Source organism: Mobula birostris, chromosome 29 (assembly GCF_030028105.1).
Source record: "Mobula birostris isolate sMobBir1 chromosome 29, sMobBir1.hap1, whole genome shotgun sequence".
Classification (NCBI taxonomy): Eukaryota; Metazoa; Chordata; class Chondrichthyes; order Myliobatiformes; family Myliobatidae; genus Mobula; species Mobula birostris.
Genome location: NC_092398.1, coordinates 19,022,199 through 19,047,351, shown reverse-complemented (window position 1 = coordinate 19,047,351; position 25,153 = coordinate 19,022,199). Strand labels below are relative to the sequence as shown.

At 45.7% G+C, this 25,153-nt stretch overlaps 1 protein-coding gene across 2 annotated transcripts in view; it reads right to left on the bottom strand.

The window, feature by feature from the left end:
- LOC140190268 (transmembrane protein 143-like) overlaps nt 1–25,153 on the bottom strand; it is a 77,988-nt gene that overhangs the window by 48,436 nt on the left and 4,399 nt on the right. For both annotated transcript variants that reach the window (XR_011883575.1, XM_072246848.1), the window contains exons 2-3: nt 23,580–23,958; nt 22,753–22,860 (exon numbers count right to left, since the gene is read on the bottom strand). Coding sequence is in view for 1 of the 2 variants with exons in the window: in XM_072246848.1 (XP_072102949.1) it covers nt 22,753–22,860; nt 23,580–23,957 (486 nt within the window). In the remaining variant the exon portion in view is untranslated. The remainder of the gene's footprint in view (nt 1–22,752; nt 22,861–23,579; nt 23,959–25,153) is intronic.

The following is a 25,153-nucleotide window of genomic DNA, read 5'->3' as shown; positions in this document are numbered from 1 at the left end:
AGAATAGGCCCTTCTGGCCTTTCGAGCTGTACTGCCAGTAACCCACGATTTAACTCTAGATTAATCACAGGACAACATACAATGACCAATTAAACTATTAACCAGGAGGAAACCGGAGAACCCAGAGGAAACACACACATTCCACAGGGAGAATGTACAAACTCCTTACCGCGGATGACGGAATTGAACTCCTGCAGGGCTAGTTTTTTTTTGTTAAACACAGGGAGTGAGGGTGACTGGAGACTGGAATGCTTTGCCAGGTGTGGTGGATGCAGGTACAATAGAAGCCTTCAAGAAGCTCTTAGACTGGCCTGTGAATGACTATGGACCACAGGCTGGCAGAAGGTACTATATGTCAATATTGTAAATAGTTTGGCATAACATCACAGGCCAAATGACTTGTTCCTGTGTGGTACTGTTGTGTTCTAAGGAGAGTTCAGCCTGTGTCCCTTGAAGACAGAAAGAAGCATCCTTGTTTTTTCTAATCTGCACCTGTCAAAACTTTGTAGGTTTCTACAAGATACACTCTCCTGCTTCTAAATAGAAGAATATGCGGGGTTCGGGGGAGGGGGGTTGGAGGGGGAATCTCATTGAAACCTATCAAATACCGAAAGGCCTATATAGAGTGGAAGTAAGGAGAATGCTTTCTTTAGTGGGGAAGTCAAGGGCCAGAGGGCACAGCCTCAGAATAGAAGGATGTCCATTTAGAACAGAGATGAGGAGGAATTTCTTCAGCCAGAGTCTGGTGAATCTGCATTATTCATTTCCACAGAGGGCTGCGGAGGCCAAGTCATTGTGTATATTTAAAACAGAGCTTGAAAGCTCATGATTAGCACGGGTGTCAAAGGCTATTGGGAGAATGGGGTTAAGAGGGAATTAAATCAGCCATGATGGAATGGTGGAGCAGACCCGATGGCTGAATGGCCTTATTCTACTCCTATATCTATGGTTTAAATCCCACCCATCATTCCCCCCCCCGACCCCAAACATTCAATGACAAGAGCATCACTGAATCCCCCCCCCCCCGCCCCCCGCATCATGTCTAATACTCTGGTGCATTACTACTGACCAAATATGAAGTGGAGTCGTGTGAGAAGTCAGAGGCTGGGAACCCTGGGTGAGTAACTGTATTGGGAAATCCCTGGTCCTGAACATGGATACTCGCAGTACAAACGTTTGGTGTCCTAGCTAAGTTCTTAACCAGCTGCATGCATACGTGACTCACAGACCAGTGGAGGAACTAGTCAGTTCAGCAGCATCCACAAGAGGAGAAAGGGACTGCAACAATGCTTCGAGACCTGATGCAGGGTTTCAACCTGGGATGTGGACAATTCCTTCCTCCACCCCAGTCCACAGATGCAGCTCAACCATAATTCACAGGAACACAATTAGGTCATTCAGCCCATCTATTTTACGCTGCCATTTGATCATGGCTGATTTATTATACCTCTCAACCTATTCCTCTGCGCTCTCCCTGTAACCTTTCATGCCCTTACTAATCAAGAACCTATCAACCTCCACTTTAAATGTATCCAATGACTTGGCCTCCATAGCCTTCTGTGACATTGAATTCCACAGATTCATCCCCCTCTCATTGAAGAAATGCCTCCTCATCAATGGTCTAAAGGGACACCCTTGTATTCTGAGGCTCTGGTTCTAGACTTCCTCACTATAAGAAACATCCTCTCCATGTAGGACTTTCAATATTCAATAAGTTTCAATGAGATTCCCCCTCAATCTTTTAAACTCCGGTGAGAACAGGCCCAGAGCTATCAAATAGCACTCATGTTAACACCACTGTTCCCAGGACCATTCTTGTGAACCCTCTCTGGACACTCTCCAATTTCAGCACATCCTTTCTTCGATATCGGGCCCAAAACTGCTCACAATACTGTACTCCAAATGTGATCTGACCAGTGCCTTAGAAAGCCTCAGCATTACATCTTTGCTCTTCTATTCTAGTCCTCTTGACATGAATGCTAACAGAACATGAGCCTTCCTGTCTCAAACTGCAAGTTAACCTTTAAGGAATCCTGCACGAGGACTCCCAAGTATCTTTCCACCTTTGATTTCTGAATTAGCTCCCCATCTAGAAAATAGTCTATGCCTTTATTCCTTCTACCAAAGTGCATGACCATACACTGGTCCAAGAGTTCAAATTTCAAAATTTATTATCAAAGTACATAAATATCAGCACAACCCTGAGAATTTATTTTCTTGCAGGCATACTCAATAAATCCAATGACCACATCAGAATTATCGAAAGACTGCACCCAACAGGGTGGACAATCAGTGTGCAAAAGACAACAAACTGCAAATATAAAAGGAAAAAACAATAATATGAAATAAATAAGCACCAAATATTGAGAACATGATATAATCCATCTGCAAACAACAGGAATTCTGCAGATGCTGGAAATTCAAGCAACACACATAAAAGTTGCTGGTGAACGCAGCAGGCCAGGCAGCATCTCTAGGAAGAGGTGCAGTCGACATTTCAGGCCGAGACCCTTCGTCAGGACTAACTTTAGTCCTGGCGAAGGGTCTCGGCCTGAAATGTCGACTGCACCTCTTCCTAGAGATGCTGCCTGGCCTGCTGCGTTCACCAGCAACTTTTATGTGTGTTGCTATAATCCATCTGTGCTCTTTGCCCTTCCTCCTAATCTGTCCAAGTTCTTCTTCACACTCCCCATTTCCTCAACACTACTTGCTCCTTCACCTATCTTTGACTCCTCAACACTACCTGTCCCTACATCAGGTTTCTTGTTGCTTCAGACTGCAGCATGACCAGTATGACAGACATGCTTCCTTCCATAACATCTTGTTCCATGTGACAATGATAAACCAATAGCAATCTACCATCTCCTGCGTCTCTTCTTGCTTAAGTCAGGGCACGGTCCACATTCACCCAGTCTTCCTGTTGAAACCTCAGCTCACAAATTCCCCTTCTCCTCAATCCCTTTGTAAAGGTGGTTCTTGGGGACCATAAGACTATTAGGAGCAGAAATAGGCCATTCAGCCCATCGAGTCAGCTCCACCATTCCATCATAGCTGATCCTAGATCTCACTCAACCCATAAACCTGCCTTGTCATAACCTTTGATGCCCTGACCAATCAGGAAACTATCAATTTATCAATTTTAACTCTAAATGTAGCCTTGGTCTCTTGATGACCACATTGGACTTTGAGCAAGTTATCCTTCATTGAAATCAGGGAGAAAGAAAAAACACAGGAAGACTGGAAATATAAAATAAAAAAAAGGAAAAAACATTGCGAATACTCCAGTAAGGCCTCAAAGTGGGGAAAGAAATGCTTGTAGAACAGAACTGACCAGAATAAGACCCATCATTTGTTCATGATGTGCCATGTCATATGACATGGGTGATCATGATCTTTCCAAGACCATGATTGTTCTCGGCAATTTTTTCCACATTAGTGGTTTGCCATTGCCTTCTTTTAGGCAGTGTCTTTACAAGACAGGCAACCCCAGCCATTATCAATACTCTTCAGAGATTGTCTACCTGGTGTTAGTGGTTGCATAACCAGGTCTTGTGATATGCACCACCTGCTCCCATATCTTCTCATGTCCCTGGTCCGGGGGGTGGGGTGGGCGGTCTTAAGCAGGTGCTACACCTTGCCCAAGGGTGACCTGCAGGCAAGCAGAGGGAAGGTGCGCCTTGCATCTCAAGCCTTGCAAAGTGCACCTGGTCCCTCAACTCCAGCTCCATAGCAAAGAAAGCCCAGAAGTATCTCTACTTTCTGCAAAGGTTGAGAAAAATCCATCTCCCACCCACTATCTTCACCACATTCTACAGAGGTTGTATTGAGAGCATCCTGAGCTGGTTCAGAAATTGCACCATCTCGGATCGCAAGACCCTGCAGCGGATAATGGGGTCAGCTGAGAAGATCATCAGGGTCTCTCTATCTGCCATTAGAGACATTTACACCACACGCTGCATCCGTAAAGCAAACAGCATTATGGAGGACCCCACGCACCCCTCATACAAACTCTTCTCCCTCCTGCCATAGGACCCCACGCACCCCTCATACAAACTCTTCTCCCTCCTGCCATCTGGCAAAAGGCACCGAAGTACTCAGGCTCTCATGACCAGATTATGTAACGGTTTCTTTCTCCAAGGCATCAGACTCAATACCCAGAGCCTGGACTGACACCAACCTACTGCTCTCTACTGAGCATATTGTCTTGTTTATTATTTATTGTAATGCCTGCACTGTTTTGTGCACTTTATGCAGTCCTGGGTAGGTCTGTAGTCTAGTGTAGTTTTGTGTCGTTCTTTTACGTAGTTCAGTGTAGTTTTTGTATTGTTCATGTAGCACCATAGTCCTGAAAAACATTGTCTCGTTTTTTCTGTGTACTGTACCTGCAGTTATGGTCAAAATGACAATAAAAAGTGACTTGACCTCCTTTAGCAGGGACACATTTCCACTCTGCCACCTATCACAGATGCCAGTCTAACTGATCTCATCTGCCTGCACATGGTTTGTATCCTTCTGCTCCCCATCAGTTCATGTGCCTGTCTGAATGCTTGTTACACCTTGCCAGCATGTCTGCTTCCATCAGCTGTCTTGTCAGTATGCTCCAGCCACCCATCACTTTCTGCATAAAAGTGTGCTCTTTATCTCCTTTAAACTTTACCCCTTTCACCTTAAACCTATTTTTATATCAAAATAAACTTTATTCATAATAAAAATATTTGCAAGAATAAACCATACAACACCTTTTTATTCTTACATTCACAGTCAATGTGTTATGTTTTATTAGTTCCTTAAGTTCCTGGGAGAGATAGTGGGGATAGCTCCCAGTACCTATTAAACGCTCCCACTGGCATGTGTCTGACAGCCCCTGACAATCAGTTCCAGCTCCTAGCTGTCACCTGTGACTTAGCTACTAAGCCTGGTGGAACCATTTCTAATGACAGAAGAAGGGGCAAAGGTGGGTAATCAGTGCCTTAAAACCAGTCACATTGGATAAATGGGGCATGTCAGCCATGGCTGGTAGCTCATCTAGAAGGAAAACTCTGATGTCAAACCTCCTCTGCCTTCCCCACTCGTAGGGAAGGCTTCGGGAGCATAGCCCAAGGAAAGATCCTGAGGCTGATTCCCTGCAGCAGTTCAACACTGATGGACAACTTCAGAGACGCTGCTGGTGCCAAACTGTATCGATTTCTGTTGTTCCTTTAAGTTCAGCAGCTGCGCAGAGAGGGGGAGCCTGCTGCTTGGGTGATAGCTTGCTCTTCATATTGTACCGCCTTAGCCTGCGTACTGCATTGTGTAGACAGCTAGGATGCAATATCCATGGTCAGCCTTGACCAATAGAGGGCCTCGTGTTCTATTGTATTTTTAAAAAACAACAGGACCATTGCCACTTATGTGACTACCTGGGTGATACATGTCTACAATAACTGAGGGGCTTCCTCATCCAACCGAACCCCGCGCAGAAGAGTAGGAGTCCCAGAACAGATCCCTGAGGCACACCACTGGTGACCGACCTCCATGCAGAATATGACACGTCTACAACCACTCTTTGCCTTCCGTGGGACCCCTACTCTTCATGATTTTTATAAATAACCTGGATGAGGAAGTGGAGGGATGGTTAGTAACCATAAAGGTTACAGGTGTTGTGGACAGTGTGGAGGGCTGTCAGAGGTTATAGCGGGACATTGATAGAATGCAAAACTGGGCTGAGAAGTGGCAGATGGAGTGCAACCCAAATAAGTGCGAGGTGGTTCATTCTGGTAGGTCAAATATGATGACAGGATATAGTATTAATGGTAAGACTCTTGGCAATGTGGAGGATCAGAGGGATCTTGGGGTCCGAATCCATAGGACAAGAGTCCCCAACCATTTTTTGCATCGTGGACCAGTTTAATATTGACAATATTCTTGCGGACCGGCCGACGGGGGGGGGGGGGGGGGGGGGTGTTAATAATGAGCAGAATATAGGTGATAAGTCAACTATAAGTCACTTATCAATGGCTAATACACTCAATCTTGTTTCTAAAAGGGTTTATCTACCGAATTTAATATTAAACACACAGCACATATTTTCCTTGCATGAATATAGTGGTAAGTCAATTATAAGTCATAAGGGGGTTCCTTATGTCCAGTCTATTCCGCAATTTAGCTTTCGTTGCATTCATTGCAGAAAACTCCGCTTCGCAGAGATATGATGTTGGAAATGGAAATGTTTTCAGTGCTTTTGTGGCTATCTCAGGATATTCAGCCTTGACTTTGATCGAGAATGCTGGCAGAGATGTTATGTCAAACATACTTTTGAGCCCACCGTCACCTGCAAGCTCGAGGAGTTGATCTTCTTCCCGCGCTGACATGGATGATTCACCGTGGACATTCACAAATGGGTCACAGACCCATTCCTTTGCAAGTCTTGGGTCATTTGTGGTTGGGGAGTAATGCTCGAATTCTGTCGACAGCGAAGATAGGTGTTCACGCACCAGCTGTGAGGAGGACGGTGTAGCCTCAGTCTCTCCCAGATTCCCAGCTAATGTTGGGAACATGTCAAATATGCCCTGTCCACTCCCCGTCCCCACAGTTCCAGTTTGGCTGTGAAAGCAGACACTTCATCTGCCAACTTGAAGACAGTTGTCATTCTCCCCTGAAGTGACAAATTGAGTTCATTGAGTAGGTTGAAGATGTCACACAGATAAGCGAGTTTTGCTACCCACTCCTCGTCACTGAAGTGTGCTGCCAGTGGTGACTTTTTCCCTGAAAGAAATCTCTGTAGCTGCTCTCTTAACTCAAAAACCCTGGCCACGGCTTTCCCCCTTGATAGCCACCTGACTTCAGTGTGTAAGAGAAGGCGTTTGTACTCTGCATCCATTTCCTCGCAAAGCTGCTCAAACAGACGTGAGTTAAGGGCTTTTGCTTTGATGTGATTGATAACTTCAACAATGCACTCAATACACTGTTAAGATCAGGTGACATTTTTCAGCTCGCCAGCATTTCTGTGTGTGACACAGTGTGTAGACCGGCATTCAGGAGCAACCTCTTTGACATGGGTAGTGAAACCAGACTCGTTACCGTTCCAACGGCTGTGCTTCGATGTCCTCCGCTATGTCATCGATTCTCCTTGAAACTGTGGTCGCTGAAAGAGAAACCTGTGCCATCTTGTTAGCTGCAGCTTCTCCCAACAGTTCACGACACATGTCCTTGGCAGCAGGCAGAATCAATTCTTCACCAACAGTGAAAGGCTTCCTAGCCTTAGCAATACGGCTAGCCACTAAGTACGACGCTCTCAGAGCAGCAGCATTTGTGGAGGTGGTGGCTCTCAGCACTTGCTTCTGTCCCGCTTGCTCACGTTTTCTCCCCTCAAAAAAACTCAACGGGTTTGTCTTTAAGTGCAGGGTGCTTGGACTCCAGGTGCTGAAGCAGTTGTGAGGGCTTCATTGCCTTATTAGACAGCTTGTCTCCACATATCACACACAGGGGGCTTGGAGCATGCGAGTCACCGGTCGCAATAAAGCCATATTTTATGTACAACTCCTCATATTTTCTGTTGAAGGAAGCTTTATTTTTTTTTGCAGTCTCAGCCTCAGCTGTGTCTGCGTTATCATCATCATTAGGCCTTTTATGTCCCCTACCATCTCTTCCAAAGAAGCTCTCAAGCGACGTTTGTTTTTTACTCATCGAGTAGTTGTAGGTTAATGACCGACTGATATCCACGCGTGGGTAATGACCTCGCGTGTGTTCAAGTTCAACAGTGGGCGTGACAGGGAATGAGTTAAGGTGCACTTGACTCATATCGTTTCCTCATGGCCCGGTATCGGTCCGCGTCCCAGTGGTTGGGGACCACTGCCATAGGACAGTCAAAGCTGCTGCACAGGTTGACTCTGTGGTTAAGAAAGCATACAGTGTATTGGCCTTCATCAATCGTGGGAGTGAGTTGAGAGGTAATGTTGCAGCTATATAGGACCCTGGTCAGACCCCACTTGGAGTACTGTGCTCAGTTCTGGTCACCTCACTATCGGAAGGATGTGGAAACTATAGAAAGGGTGCAGAGGAGATTTACAAGGATGTTGCCTGGATTGGGGAGCATGACTTATGGGAATAGGTAGAGTGAACTAGGCCTTTTTTCCTTGGAGCGACATAGGATGAGAGGTGACCTGATAGAGGTATATAAGATGATGAGAGGCATTGATTGTGTGGATTGTCAGAGGCTTTTTCCCCAGAGCTGAAATGGCTAGCACAAGAGGGCACAGTTTTAAGGTGCTTGGAAGTAGGTACAGAGGAGACGTCAGGGTAATTTTTTTTTATGCAGAGAGTGGTGAGAGTGTGGAATGGGCTGCCAGCGAGGGTGGTGGAGGCGGATACGATAGGGTCTTTTAAGAGACTCCTGGATAGGTACATGGAGGTCAGAAAAATAGAGGGCTATGGGTAACCCTAAGTAATTTCTAAGGTAAGGGCATTTTCGGTACAGCATTGTGGGCCGAAGGGCCTGTATTGTAATGCAGGTTTTCTATGTTTCTAACTGTGCTCCTCCCTATCTTAAACCTATGCCCTTTGGTATTAAATACACTCACCATTCCATACAAAAAAACTCACCTCAAATCTCCTTTAAACTTTAGTATTCGATCTGTAGTATTTAACATTGATTTTTATATTTTTTTTAATTCGAAGATATGCATGGAACAAGCCCTTCCAGCCCAATGAGCCACTCCACCCAGCAACCCACCTATTTAATCCTAGCCTAATCACAAGACAATTTACAACGACCAATTAACCTACTAACTAGTACATCTTTGGAACGTAGGAGGAAACCGGAGCACCTGGAGGAAACCCACACATTTACAGGGAACACACAAACTCCTTGCAGGTAGCGTCAGAATTGAACTCCAAAGTCTTGAGCTATGACAGTACTGCGTTACCCGCTATGCCACCATGGCACCCTCTTAAAACTATTAAGACTGTTGCCACTCATGTGGTCCACTGTGGTGATAGACGACTGCAATAATTGAGGGATTTCCTCACCCAATCTGACTGCAGCCTGTCCAGTAGTGGAAGAAACCCAACCTTCGACCTGTGCCCTCTGGTATTTGACACAGCCACCAGTCTCTGTGTGCAGAAACTTACTTGGTAAATTTCCTCTGAACTTCACCCTCCCGCTGTTAACCTATGCCTTTTAGATTTGACATTTCCACATTACTGTATAAGGGCTTGCTCTCTGAATCTCCTTTAAAATTTTCCCCTCTCACCTTAAACCTGTGCCGTCTAGTAACTGATACACCCACTACCCTCCATGTAAAGAAACTTGCCTCATAAATCTCCTTTGAACTTCACCCTCTCGCTTCAAACCAATGCCCTCTGGTGTTCAATATTTTGAAGCATCCACTGCTATCTGTGTTTAAAAAAAAGGTTGTCCTGCACATCTCAGAGCACTGCAGCTCAGAAAAAGACCCTTTGGTCCATATAGTCCATACTAGCCCAGTTTTCTGCCTGGTCCCATCTACCCATACCTGCATCAGAGCTGTCAAGCTCTTGCCATCCATGCGCCTATCCAAACCTCTCTTAAATGAACCCACATCTACTGCTTCTGCTGGCAGCTCTGTCCACTCTCACACCACCCCTTGAGTGAGGAAGTTCTCCCTCTGACTCCCCTTAAATATTTTACCTTTCACCCTAAACCTAGTATGACCTGTAGTTCTAGTCTCATCCAGCCCGAGGGGAAAATGCCCTTTTTGCATTAACATTAGATAGTGCCTTTAAGTAGCATTCACCCCCCTTGTACCGTATTTTATTGTTTCAGAACACTGAATCACAGTGGATTTAATTTGGCGCTTTTTTTAAAAAACACTGATCAACAGGCTGGCTCTATTATAGGAGTCAAACTGGACACACTGGAGGCTGTGGGAGAACGAAGGACCCTACGCAAAATCCTAGGAATGTTTCTCACCCTCTGCACCTTGTTTCTCACCTTGTCTGAAGACAGGAGCACTTTTAGTATTGGACTAATACAACTGCGCTGCTCCAAAGAGCGCTATACGAGGTCATTCTTACCCTTGGCCTTTAGGCTCTTCAATGAGTCAAGCTATAGCTGGGGAAGTGATGACCCCCTCCTGTTAGACTGTTTGAGGGAACTTATTTTTTATTCTTTCTTACTTCTCTTCTAATGTTTGTATATCTGTGCAGTTGTAATGCTACTGTGACACTGTAATTTCCTTGGGGGATCAATAAAGTACCTATCTATCATTTTCTCTTGGATTCACTGAGTGTGCCCACAAGAAAATAGATCTCAGGGTTGTATATGGTGACATATACTGCATGCACATTGATAACAAATTTACTTTGAGCTTTGTTCCTGTGATGACATTACAAACCAAGATTTTCATTGCAACCATGTAGACATGTACTTGAGCATATGACAAAACTCCACTTGTCATTACATTTCTACTCTGGGGAAAAGACTGACTCACCACCATATCAGGCCTCTCGTGATTTCATGCACTTCTCTCTGGTCACCCCTAAGATACTCTAGAGCAGGGGCGGTCAACCTTTTACATTCCATGTGTCAATTTTTTCACTCACGAGTTCAGATGTGCCATACAACTCTTGTACCCCCATTCAATTCTTGGAAAAATATGTTAACATAGAACTCGTGCGTGAAAAAAAAATCGCATCTGAACTCGTGCGTGAAAAAATTGACACATGGAATGTAAAAGGTTGGCCACCCCTGCTCTAGAGAAAACAATCCCAGTCTATCCCCCTCATCAGATCTCATACATTTCATTCAGGCAACATCTGGGAAATCACTTCAGCATCTTCTCCGAAGCCTCCACATCCTCCCTACAGTGCAATGGCCAGAACTGCAGATGATATTCTGAAGTTTCATATGCTGATGAAGAGGTTCATTAGGAGTTTGAGGACATTTGGTATGCCACCAAAGACACTTGCAAATTTCTATTGATGTATCGTGGAGAGCATTCTAAATGGTTACATCCATCTGGTACGGAAGGGCCACTGCACAGAATTGGAAAAAGCTGCAGAAAGTTGCAAACTCATCCAGCTCCATTACAGGCACTAACCTCCCCAGCATCGAGGACATCTTCAATAAGTGATAGCTCAAAAAGGCAGCATCTGTCATTAAGGGCCCCCATCACCCAGGGCATGTCCTCTTCTCATTGCTAATACTGGAAGGAGGTATAGGCGCCTGAAGACACACAAAGTTTTAGACACAGTTCCTTTCCCTCCACTATCAGATTTCTGAATGGACAATGAACCCATGTACACTACCTCACCATTTGTTTTCTTAATGCTTTTTTTTTTGCACTATTTAATTATAGCCCCTCAGCTATGTGGAGTACTTCGCCATGTATTCAACCTGAGCCTGAGGCTCCGGAGAGTTCCTGTATTGTGGAAGATGTCCTGCCTCGTCCCTGTGCCGAAGACGCCGCGCCCCAGCGGCCTCAATGACTACAGACCGGTGGCATTGACCTCCCACATCATGAAGACCCTGGAGAGACTTGTTCTGGAGCTGCTCCGGCCTATGATCAGACCACACTTAGATCCCCTCCAGTTTGCCTACCAGCCGCAACTAGGAGTTGAGGATGCCATCGTCTTCCTGCTGAACCGTGTCTACGCCCACCTGGACAAGCCAACGAGCACTGTGAGGGTCATGTTTTTTGACTTCTCCAGTGCGTTCAACACCATCCGCCCTGCTCTGCTGGGGGAGAAACTGACAGCGATGCAGGTGGATGCTTCCCTGGTGTCATGGATTCTTGATTACCTGACTGGCAGACCACTGTACGTGTGCTTGCAACAGTGTGTGTCCAACAGAGTGATCAGCAGCACTGGGGCTCCACAGGGGACTGTCTTGTCTCCCTTTCTCTTCACCATTTACTCTACTGCACAGAGTCTTGTCATCTTCAGAAGTTTTCGGATGACTCTGCCATAGTTGGATGTATCAGCAAGGGAGATGAGGCTGAGTACAGGGCTACAGTAGGAAACTTTGTCACATGGTGTGAGCAGAATTATCTGCAGCTTAATGTGAAAAAGACTAAGGAGCTGGTGGTAGACCTGGGGAGGGCTAAGGCACCGGTGACCCCTGTTTCCATCCAGGGGGTCAGTGTGGACATGGTGGAGGATTACAAATACCTGGGGATACGAATTGACAATAAACTGGACTGGTCAAAGAACACTGAGGCTGTCTACAAGAAGGGTCAGAGTCATCTCTATTTCCGAGGAGACTGAGGTTCTTTAACATCTGCCAGACGATGCTGAGGATGTTCTACGAGTCTGTGGTGGCCAGTGCTATCACGTTTGCTGTTGTGTGCTGGGGTAGCAGGCTGAGGGTGGCAGACACCAACAGAATCAACAAGCTCATTCGTAAGGCCAGTGATGTTGTGGGCATGGAACTGGACTCTCTCACGGTGGTGTCTGAAAAGAGGACGCTGTCTAAGTTGCGTGCCATCTTGGTCAATGTCTCCCATCCACTACATAATGTACTGGGTGGGCACAGGAGTACATTCAGCCAGAGACTCATTCCACCGAGATGCAGCACTGAGCGTCATCAGAAGTCATTCCTGTCTGTGGCCATCAAAATTTACAACTCCTCCCTTGGAGGGTCAGACATCCTGAGTCAATAGGCTGGTCCTGGACTTATTTCATAATTTACATATTACTTTTTTTATTTAACTATTTATGGTTCTATTACTATTATTTATGGAGCAACTGTAACGAAAACCAATTTCCCCCAGGATTAATAAAGTATGACTGTGACATACAAACATACATATACATCAGAATCAGGTTTAATATCACATGCTAATGACATGAAATATGTTGATTTTATAGCAGTACAATGGAATAAATAATAGGAAAAACTGAATTACACAGATAAATTATGTAGTGCAAAAATTGAAATAAAAATATTGAGGTAGTACACATATCTGCATACATATATACACACACACAATAAGTGTATATATAGATATATATTATTGCAATTTATAGCTTAAATTATGTATTGCAAAGTACTGCTGCTGCAAAGCAACATATTTTACAACAAACAAGAACATCACACGAGATCACACAAGACAAAGGAGCAGAAGTAGGCCATTCGGTCCATCGAGTCTGCTCCGCAGCTCCCCCATGAGTTAAACTATTCACCCATCTAGTTCCAATTTCCGGCTTTTTCCCCATATCCCTTGATACCCTGACTAATTAGATACCTGTCAATCTCCTCCTTAAACACCCTCAATGATCGGGCCTCCACAGCCATATGTGGCAACGAATTCCACAAATCCACGACCCTCTGGCTAAAAAAATTTCTCCTCATCTCTGTTTTAACTGGGTACCCTCTAATTCTAAGACTATGGCTTCTTGTCCTGGACTCACCCACCAAGGGAAACAACCTTTCCACATCTACTCTGTCCAACCCTTTCAACATTCGAAACGTTTCTATGAGATCCCCTCTCATTCAATCCAAGAGCCGACAGACGCTCCTCATATATTAGACCCTGCATTCCAGGAATCATCCTCGTAAATCTTCTCTGAACTCTCTCCAACATCAGTATATCCTTTCTAAGATAGGGGGCCCAAAACTGCACACAGTATTCCAAATGAGGACTCACTAATGCCCCATAGAGCCTCATCAACACCTCCTTACTCTTATACACTATTCCTCTTGAAATGAATGCCAACATAGCATTCGCTTTCCTTACCGCCGATCCAACTTGGTGGTTAACCTTCAGGGTATCCTGCATGAGGACCCCCAAGTCCCTTTGCACTTCCGATTTTTGAATTTTCTCCCCATCTAAATAATAATCTGCCTGATTATTTCTTCTTCCAAAATGTACAACCGTACATTTGCCAAACATCTGCAGATGCTGGAAATCCAAAGCAACACATAGGAACTCAGCAGGTTAGGCAGCATCTATGGGAAAGCGTAAACAGTAGACACTTCAGGCAATATCCTTCTTCAGGACTGAGGGGGAAGTGGGGGAGGGGGGAAGAATGCGCGAATTAAAAAGTGGGGGGTGAGGGGAAAGAGGCTGGCTGAAAGGTGATAGGTGAAGCCAGGTGGGTGGGAAAGGTGAAAGGCTAGAGAAGAAAATAATCTGATTGAGGAGGGTGGACAATGGGAGAAAGGGAAGGAGGGGGGACCCAGCGGGAAGTAATAAACAGGTGAGAAGAAGTAAATGTGCGGCGAATAAAGGAAGGGGGAGGGAAATTTTGTTCACCAGAAGGAGAAATCGATATTCATACCATCAGGTTGTGTGATACTCAGATGGAATATAGGGTGCAGTTCCTCCATCGAAGATGGGTTCATCTGGCACAAGAGGAGGCCATGGATCGACACGTCGGAATGGGAACAGTAATTAAAATGTTTAGCTACTGGGAAGTCCTGCTTCAGGCGGATGGTGTGACGGTGCTGGACGTAGCTGTCCCCCAACGGACACAATACAAGATCCCAGCAGATTCGTAGCTGAACTGTTGACTCTCCTGGAGGGACTGATTGAGGCCCTGAATGGAGGTGAGGGAGGTGGTATATGGGCAGGCGTAGCACTTAGGCAGCTTGCAAGGATAAGTGCGTGGAGGGAGGTTAATGGAGAGGAACAAATGGACAAGGGATTCACAGAGGGCGCAATCCTTACAGAGAGGGGAGGGAGGTAAAGACATGTTTAGTGGTAGAGTCCCTTTGGAGATGGCAGTAGTTGCAGAGGATAATGTTTTGGATATGGAGACACACACAAAATGTTGGACGGTTTCGGCCCAAAATGTCGACTGTACTTTTTTCCCCCAATAGATGCTCCCTGGCCTGGTGAGTTCCTCCTGCATTTTGTGTCTGTTGCTCAGATTTCTAGCATCTGCAGATTTTCCCTGTTTGTGCAAATGGAGGCAGATGGAGTGATAGGCAAGGACAAGAGGAACTCTATTACTATTACAACAGCCAGAAGATACTGCGAATGTAGATGTACGGGAAATGGAGGAGATGCGGATGAGGGCAGCATCAATAGAAGAGGGAGGGAAACGCCATTCTTTTAAGAAGGAGAACATTTCCGATGTCCTGGATTGGAAAGCCGCATCCTGCGAACAGATGAGGTGAAGGCAAAGAAACTGAGAAAAGGTTTTACAAGATACAGGGTGGGAAGAGGTATAGTTCAGACAAATACAGGATTCAGTAGGTTTATAAAAGATGTCGGTTGACCGTTCGTACGCAGAGATGGTGAGAGAGAGATCAAGAAAAGGTAGGAAAGTGTCAGAGATGGCCCGAGTGAATTTAAGGGCAGGGTGGAAGTTAGAGGCAAAATTGATGAGTGCATGGGTGCATGAGAAGCAGTGCAAATGCAGTCGTCAGAGTAGTGGAGAAAGAGTTGGTGAGTACAATGGGGAAAGCTTCGAACACAGACCGTTCTACATAGCTGATGAAGAGACAGGCATAGCTTGGGCCCATGCAAGCGCCCATGGCTACCCCTCGGGTTTGGAGAAAGTAGGAGCCGAAGGAAAATTGTTCAAGATGAGGCCCTGATCTACCAGATGGGGGACGGTAGGGTTGGGGTATTGGTTGGTATGTTATGACATACACCAGTGATATAAACCTGATTCTGATTTTGACAAGGCTTCTTCGCAAGGCCTGGCCTGCAAATGCTTCATTCTGCTCATATATCTCGTGGTCTTGTGCTGAGTATTTCCAGCATTTCCATTTTTTTTTCTCTTCAGTTTTTATTGTTTCAGGGGAGTTGTGTAAGAAGGGTTTGATGATCCCATTGAAATAGGAACAGTCTTTCTCCGACATCAGAGCACACTGCAGAGGACTGAGTGAGATTCATACAGTCGAGGAGCAGGCTGTCTGTCTGTCTGTCTAGGAACCATATCCAATGCGGATTTCGGTGACCACGGTTTTCCATATAGATCTATTCTTCGTTTTTTGGATGACTTCCATTTCCTCGATGTGTAGCCACCTGGCTGTGCTTTTGATGTACATAAGCCGAGGTCTTCCTCCAAGTTCCCCTCAATCTTCCCAGAGAGTATGTGTTTTTCTAGTTCATCTTTCCGCATGATGTGTCCTAGGAATCTGAGTTGTCTTTCTCTTATTGTTGGTATGAGTGATCGAACTGCTTGGGCTCTTCTGATAACTTCTTCATTTGATGTGTGTGTGGTCCGTGATATTTTTAACATTCTCCTGTAGAACCATAATTCAGTTGCTTCTGGTCTCTTTTCCATTGCTGGGGAAATGGTCCAGCATTCACTTCCATAAGTCTGGATATAATAAACGTAGCACTGCAAATGTAGGAGGCTGTAGGACTATTCAATTATAGGAGCAGAATTAGGCTATTTTGCCTGTTGGGTCTGCCCCACAATGTAATCATGGCCGATTTTATTTCCCTCAAACCCTTTCTCCCGCTTTTCCCTCTCACCCCCGGCTGAAGGAATTCTTCTATTCACAGTTCTAGTCACACCCAACCTCAGTGGAAAAAGCCTCTCATTTTATTTTAATCAAATCTCCCCTCATTCTCCTGCACTCCAGGGAATGGAGTTCTACCCGATACAACCTTTCCCTGTCACTCAGGCCCTCAAGTTACAGCAACAGCCTCATAAATTTTCTCTGCAATCCTTTAATCCTATTGATATATTTCCTGTCGGCAGGTGACCAGAAATGCACATAATATTCCAGATTTGGCCTCATCAACATCTTGTACATCTTCAACATAACATCCCAACTCCAGTACTCATTATTCTGATTTATGAAGGCCAATGTGCCAAAAGCTCTCTTTATGTCACGCAGGTGAGAAACTGCTAGAAAGTTCAGCAGTCTAATGAACAAGGAGGCAACTAAAAGAGAAAGAGAGTATGGCATGAGCTGAGAGGCGAGCTGGGAAGTCACCATGGTAACAGCTCAGAGTGCTTGAGCTAACGGACGCCGGAATTTTGGATGGGTTATAAAAAATTGATCCTTTGGTCTGATAACGGCAGAGGAGACACGACACGAGAGAACTGGGGAAGCTACCCGAGAAACCACTGGTGGAGTTTAAGACCACCACGAGGGTGGAGGCGACGGACCACTTAACTTTGACCCGTGATTACCAGTGTGGGTAAGAGCTTACCTGTGGGGGTCTGCTGGTGGTGAACCCATGCCGTGGGTTAGTAGGTCGTTCCCTAGAAGGGGCTCTGTCCACCTGTGTCTGTGTGGGGGTCACACGAAGTGACTCTGAAGACTTCACAGGCAAGAGCAACTAAAGCTGCCAACTTCAACATCAACTCAATTAACTCTCTCTCTCCATCAATTCAACTCGACGCAACACAAAGTGAACTGAACTGCATAAACTTACCTGACACCGTAAGACTGATATCTACCTCCTGGACTATTATTTTTGTATCCACACACACATTTACGGGTATATATAAAACAGTTTACAACCTGTATTGTATTATTTGGTTTAATGATATTAATTCATAGTAGTAAAAAATATAGTCTTAATTTATAGTGAACCAGATTCCAGGTGTGTTCCATTTCTGCTGGTCCTTTTCAACCCGTCACGGGGTTCGTGACATTTACAACCCAATACCACTTTCATGGAGTTACGATCTGTTTTCCCAGATCCCTCTGTTCTACTACACTCCTCAGTGCCCTACTGTTCACTGTGCCGTGCAAGTCCTACCCCCTAGTTTGACCTCCCAAAGTGCAACACATTACAATCGTCTGAATTAAATTCAATCTGCAATTTTTCCACATGGTATAGATGGTGCTGTAAGTCACAGGCCTCCAATCATAGGGGCAACCATCTACTATCACTCTTTTACTTCTCTCGCTAAGTCAATTTTCAATTCAGCTTACTACCTCATCCTGAATGCCAAGTGACTCAGCCTTGTGGGACCTGTCAAAGATTCTGCTAAGTCCATATAGATAATGTTCACTGTCTTTCCTTCATCAACTTTCAAATACTTACTTGTCCCTTGGATTACCATCCCATAATTTACCCACTATTCACAGTCCTAAATTTCCCAGCTTATTTCTAAAGCCTTTCTTGAACAACAGAACAACATTAGCTATCCTCCAGCACCTCAGCTGTGGCTTGCTGGGGGCCACGCAATTTCGGCACTAGTCTGCCACAAGATCTGAAGTGGCATCATGTCAGGTCCTGGGGGCTTATTCACCCTAATTTGCCTCCAGCAAGCAAGCACCTCCCCTTCTATAATCTGGATACTGTTATGCCTTAGTTCTATTGACTCTGTGTCCATCTACCAAGAAATTACAGATGTAAGAACTCCTTTCAGCTCCCTGCACAGATGAACACACTGACACTCAAGTGGGTCAATTTTGTTCCTTGCCATCCATTTGCTCTTAATGTATCTGTAGAAGCCCTTGTGATTCTCTTCACCTTGTTTGGTAGAGCAACCTCATGCCTTCCTTTAGCCACCCTGACTTCCCTCTGAAGTGTTCTCTTGCATTTCTAATACTTCTCAAGTGCTTCACTTGTACTTTGCTGCCTATACTTGGTATGTACCTCCTTCTTCTTAACCAATGCCTCAATATCCACTGAAAACTAAGGATCCTCGACCTGTTACTCTCTAAATTTCACTTTTGAAGGCCGCTCACTTATGAAGCTCACCTTTTCCAGAAAACCTGTCCTAATGTACACTTGCCAGATCCTTCTTAATGCCATCAAAACTGGCCTTTCTCCAATTTAGAATCTCAACCCTAGGTCTAGACCTAATCTTCACCACAGCTCAGTTGAAACTAATGGAGTAATGGTCACTACAATCAAAAGTGTTTCTGTGCACACACTTCTGTCACCTACCTAGCTGGGACCTCTAATGATTATGGAAACTTTTCTGAACATATTTGACAAACTCTATCCAATCTTGTTTTTTTACTGTCTAGGAAATGTTAATACATCTATCACAAAATCACCTATCACAAACTCACTTTTCTTGCTATCTCCAAATCTGCTCCTCTAAATCCCATTGACAATTGGATGGTCTATAATATAATCCCATTTATGTAGTTATTCCCTTCTTATTCCTCACTTCCACCCATATAGCCTGAGTAGGTGAGTCCTCCAGTCTGAGCATTATCACAACATTTTCCCTAATGAGCAATGACACCCTTCCCCCTTTAATATCTCTCCCTTTATCATGTCTAAAATAATGGAACCCCAGAACATTGAGCTGGTAGTCCAGCCCCTCCTGCAACTAAATCTCACTAACGGTTGCAATGTCATAGTTCCCATGCTCATTCACCTTACCTACAAAACTCCTTGCAGTGAAATAGATACAACTCAGAAAACTAGTCTCACCATGCTCAACCTTTCGGTTAAGGATTTAGGATTAACATCTACTTTCCCCAACAACCATTCCACTAACTGTCCTGGCACTATGCGTCCCAATCCCCTGCAAAATAGATAGGTGACAGACTTTTTCCAGGTTTCTAATGCATTTAAGGTGAGAGGGAAAAGTTCAAAGAAGATGAGGGAGCAACTTGTTGTTTTTACAGAGAGCAGTAGGTGCCTGGAATGCATGGTGGTAGATGAGATACGACAGAGCCATTTAAAAGGCAGATGAATGTGCAGGGAATGGAGGGATATGGACATTGTGTAGGCAGAAGGGACTAGTTTAGTTGGACATTTAATTACTAATTGAATTGGTTTAGAATGACTTCATATTCCCAAGCTGTACTATTATAAGTTCTTGTAGTCAATACCCTGGCTAATAAAGGAAAGTATCCCTGCTGTAACACACACAAAATGCTGGGGCCAGATCTCAGCAGAGCTGTGGAAATGAATAAATAGCTGATGTTTTGGGCTGAGACCCTTCTTCAGGACTGGAAAGAAAGGGGGAAAGATGCCAGAGTGAAAAGGAGGGGAGAGGGAAGGAGGATAGCTAGAAGGCGATAAGTGAAATTTGGTGGGTAGGAAAGGTAAAGGGCTGGAGAGGACAAAATCTGCTTGGAGAAGAGAGTAGACCATAGAAGAAAGGAAAGGAGGAGGGGCATCAGGGTGGGGGGAGATGAAAGGCAAGTGAGAAAAGATAAGAGGACAGTCTGGGGGAATAGAAGGAGGGAACTGAGGGGAAAATGTAATTATTAATTTATTGAGATACAGCACGGAATAGGCCCTTCAAGCTGTGCTGTCCAGCAATGCCCCAATTTAATCCAAGCCTAAATACGGGACAATATACCGTGCCCAAATAACCTACCAACTGGTACATCTTTTGACAGTGAGAGGAAACTGGAGCACCTGGAGGACACCTATGCATAGGGAGAAGATACAAACTCCTTACTGGGAGCAGCAGGAATTGAATACATGTCGCAGCTATTGTAAAGCATTGTGCTAACCACTACACTACTGCAAGCTGTTCGGTAGGAGAAATCAAAAAGAGATTTTTTTTTAAACTGGAAGGAGAAATCAATATTCATGCCATCAGGTTGGAGGCTACCCCAATGGAATATAAGGTGTTGCTCCTCCACCCTGAGGGCGGCTTCAACGTAGCACAAGAGGACACGGACCAACATGTCAGAATGGGAATGGGAGTTAGAATTAAAATGTTTGGCCACCATGAAGTTCTGCTTTTGGCAGATAGTGCTCAGTGAAGCGGTCCCCCAATTTATGACAGGTCTCACCAATGTAGTGGATTCTGCATCGGGAGTACCAGGCGCAATAGAAGACAGCAGCAACACTTCACCTGGAAGGTCTGTTTGGGGCCCTGAATGGAGGTGAGGGGGGACGTGAATGAGGAGGTGTAGCACTTTGGTCGCTTTCAGGGATGTGCTGGGAAGAAGACTAGTTGGGAGGGATGAATGGACAAGGGAATCCCTGCAGAAAGCTGGGGGGGCGGCGGCGCGGGGGGAGAGGGGAAGGTAAAGATATATTTGGTGGTAGGTCTGTTTGCAGATGATACCAAGATTGGTGGAGGGGCAGTAGTATTGCATGTTGGAAAACGTATGGTCATGCACATTGGTAGTAGAAGTAAATGGGCGGACTATTTTCTAAATGGGGAGAAAATCCAAAAATCTGAGATGCAAAGGGACTTGGGAGTCTTTGTGCAGGACACCCTGAAGGTTAACTTGCAGGTTGAGTCGGTGGTGAGGAATGCAAATGTAATGTTAGCATTTATTTCAAGAGGTCTAGAACATAAGAGTGGGGATGTGATGCTGAGGTTTCATAAGGCGCTGGTGAAGCCTCACCTTGAGTATTGTGTAGTTTTGGGCTCTTCATCTTAGAAGAGATGTGCTGGCATTGATGATTCCAGGAATGAAAGGGTTATCACACGAGGAACGTTTGATGGCTCTGGGCCTGTCCTTGCTGGAATTCAGAAAGATGGTGTTCTCATTGAAACCTTTCGAAAGTTAGAAGGCCTAAACAGAGTAGATGTGGAAAAGATGTTAGAGAGTCTAGGACAAAAGGGCACAGCCTCAGGATACAGGGGTGTCCATTCAAAACAGAGATGCAGAGAAATTTCTTTAGCCAGAGGGTGGTGAAATTGTGGAATTTGTTGCCATGTACAGTTGTGGAGGCCAGGCCGTTGGGTGTATTTAAGGCATAAATTGATAAATTCTTGACTGGACATTGTATCAAAGGTTACGGGAAGAAGGCCTGGAAATGGGTGTGAGGAGGAGGAAAGAAAAGTATCAGCCATGATTGAATGGCGGAGCAGACTCGATGGGCCAAATGGCCTAATTCTGCTCCTATGCCTTATGGTCTTATGTTTGGCGATGGTGAAGAATGTGTTGGGTGCTGAGGCTCATGGGGGTGATAGGCAAGGACAAAAGGGCTCATCACTGCTAAAGCGGCAGGAAGATGGGGTAAACATAGATATTTGGGAAATGGAGGAGATACCAACGTTAACAAAATACTGGAGGAACTCAGCGGGTCGGGCAGCATCTATGAAAATGAATAAACAGCGCTTTCGAGTCTTACACGATGGAAATAGGCTCTTCAGCTCAACTGGTGGTCCATGCTGAGCAAGATTCTGATCTAAGTTAGTCCCATCTGCTTGTTTGTTCCATATCTCTCAGTCCAATGCACCTGCCTTACCCACACCCTCTGGCAGCAATGAATGCTCACTACCTGCTTTCTCCACAACCTGGTGAGACCACACCTGGAATATTGTGTACAGTTTTGGTCTCCAAATTTGAGGAAGGACATCCTAGCTATGGAAGGAGTGCAATGTAGGTTCACGAGGTTAATTCCCGGGATGGTGGGACTGTGATATGTTGAAAGATTGGAGCAACTGGGGCTGTATACACTGGAATTTAGAAGGATAAGAGGGGATCTGATTGAAACATATAAGATTATTAAGGGATTGGACACGCTAGAGGCAGGAAACTTGTTCCTGATGTTGGGGGAGTCCAGAACCAGAGGCCACAGTTTAAGAATAAGGGGTAGACCATTTAGAATGGAGTTGAGGAAAAACTTTTTCACACAGAGGGTTGTGGTTCTGTGGAATGTTCTGCCTCAGAAGGCAGTGGAGGCCAATTCTCTGGATTCTTTCAAAAAAGAGTTAGATAGAGCTCTTAAAGATAGCGGAGTGAAGGGATATGGGGAGAAGGCAGGAAAAGGATACTGATTGTGGATGATCAGCCATGATCACAGTGAATGGCAGTGCTGGCTCGAAGGGCTGAATGGCCTACTCCTGCACCCATTGTCTGTTGTCTATTAACCACTCCACTAGCTGTCCTGCTAATCTATTTCCCAACCTGCAGCAATATAGTGGTGAATGTCCCCCGCACCCTGCTGCACACCATTACCACCCTGCGACAGTTTAGCACTGTGCCCTCACCATGAGGTGCTCCAGAACTGTGTGGTACTGCCTCACAGTAGCTGTTTCCGCCTCCTTGCACAAGGTCCTCAGTGAGGTTCTCGCCTCCTCCGAAGTGGAGCTCATTTCCTGTGGACAGGGAGGGAGAGCATTAGGTGTCTCTGTGTGTCTCCCCTCACTCCACTCCCCCAGGGTCTCTTTGTCTCCATTTCTCGGTGCTTGTCCTCTGCTTCTGCCCTCAGGCACCCAGTAAAGGATGCCCAAAGATCCCAGTCCCCCTCCACAAAACCAGGGGTAACCCCTCCCTCTCAGTACAGCATGGCACACCCAGTGTGTTTGGTGCCCAGGAACAGTAGGAGTACACTGGGTTACGCCCCTATACGGAAAGGGGACGGGGAAGAAAACCTCCCAGAGCCCTGTGGTAGTGCCTCACAGTGGTTGCTTCTGCCTCCTCGCACAAGGTCATCAGTGAGGCCCTTGCCTCCCCCAAAGCGGAAGAAGGGGTTGACTGAGTTGTCCCATCACACTGGAGGAAGGGTGTGACTTTATTCTGCATTCTGTTTTTGTTTACCTTGTTCTACCTCAATGCACTGTGCAATGAACTGATGGGTTAGAACAGCACGCAAGACAAGCTTTCACTGTACATCTCTACGTGAAACAATAATAAACTAATTTCAGTTCTAATTCTGCCCCTGCCCGGACTTCATTCCTCCACTGATTTCTGTCCTTTCCACTGCCTGGATCTCCCTCCTGTGACCCATCTTCCCAACGCCGCTCCTGTCCACCCCACTTCCTCCATCAAACCACCCTCCAGGACAGCGCTCCCCACCTCCGCCAACAGAAGATACCTTCAGTAACAGCTGCAGTAGAACATCCTTGTCGAAGGGGATGAAGTGTTCCTCATAGTCGTCCGGCATCTGCTCCGGCTCCTCAGGATTCACTCCTTCCCCGTGTGATGCAGAGTCACCGACCCTCACTCTGTTACCACTCAGTAGGGAGTAACCGACCCTCACTCCTGCCAGCTGCGTTCCAGACTGATTGGTTCTCACTCTGTCACCCCTCGACAGAGTGTTACCAACACTCGCCACTCTGCTCTGCGATCCGGTGTCAATGACCCTCAATCCTCTGGCTCTCAGCTGCGCCACCGTTGCCCAGGGGAGCCAAACCGGGATCCAGTGGGGCGGGAGAATGAGCGCAGTGCGGAGAGATGCCGGGAAACGGAGCATCCTGCCGGAAGGAGGAATGAAGAAGTGAATGACCAACCAAGGAGGAAGGTGGAGACCTACGCTACCCCTACCAGGGACTCTCTTCCTCTTTTTGTACAGGGGAGTGATCCAATCTACTCGCACTGATCCTAGGCACCAAACAAGCTTCAAGTTCCTGGCTGTTGATATCTCAGAGGATCTATCCTGGGCCCAGCATGTTGATACAATCACAGGGAAGGCACACCAACAGCTCATTACTACCTTCAGGGAGGACGTACAAGAGCATAACGATCCACACTCACAACTCAGGAAGTTTCTTCCCCTCTGTTGTCAGATTCCTGAATGGTCCATGAACACTACCTCGCCATTATTCTTTTGCAGAGCTTTTTTTTTTAAATGTAGCTTATAGTAATTAGTTATGCCTGCACTGGACTAATACCAGAAAATGACAAATTCCACGATTTGCATCAGTGGCAATAACCCTGATTCTGAGTTCAGTGCAACAGGAATAGGGCTGAAGGTGGAGGCAGATATGGTAGAGGTGTTTAAGAGGCTCTTAAGCATATGACTGTGGAGGGAATGGGGTGATATGGACATTGTGCAGGCGGAAGGGATTAGTTTAAATACCAGTTCAATTAGCTCGGCACATTTCATTGGTTTTTCACTCAATCCTGGAACACCTAGACAGCAAAGATGCAAACATCAGGATGTTTTGTCTACAGCTTGGCAATAAGTACTATCATCACCTCGAAACTAACCAATAAGCTTCAAGACCTTGGCCTCAATATCTCTTTGTACAATTGGATCCTCGATTTCCTCACTTGCAGACCCCAATCAGTTCGGATTGGCAATGACATTTCCTCCACAATCTCCAAGCCCTGTTCCTCTCTTCCTCCAACCCACACAGACAACAGTCCTTCGGCCCCAGGACAGGCCTCCCCAGCGGAGTCACAGAGATTTGCACGCCTGACTCCATCCAACAGGGCTTGACTTCCAGACTTCCAAGTCGACCCTTGGGCCGTGATCCTTGGCATCGATTCCAGGATACGCCAGTCATTGAACACTAGGCATTGAGCTCTGGACTTGACTGGACACTAGGCCTCAAACATCTCTACTGTAAGCCCAGGGGGTCATTCAAACTCCTTCTTCTTGCCCACAAGGAACTCCAACTCCACAACCCACTGACAAGTCAGGTAAAGATAATAAAGACAAGTATC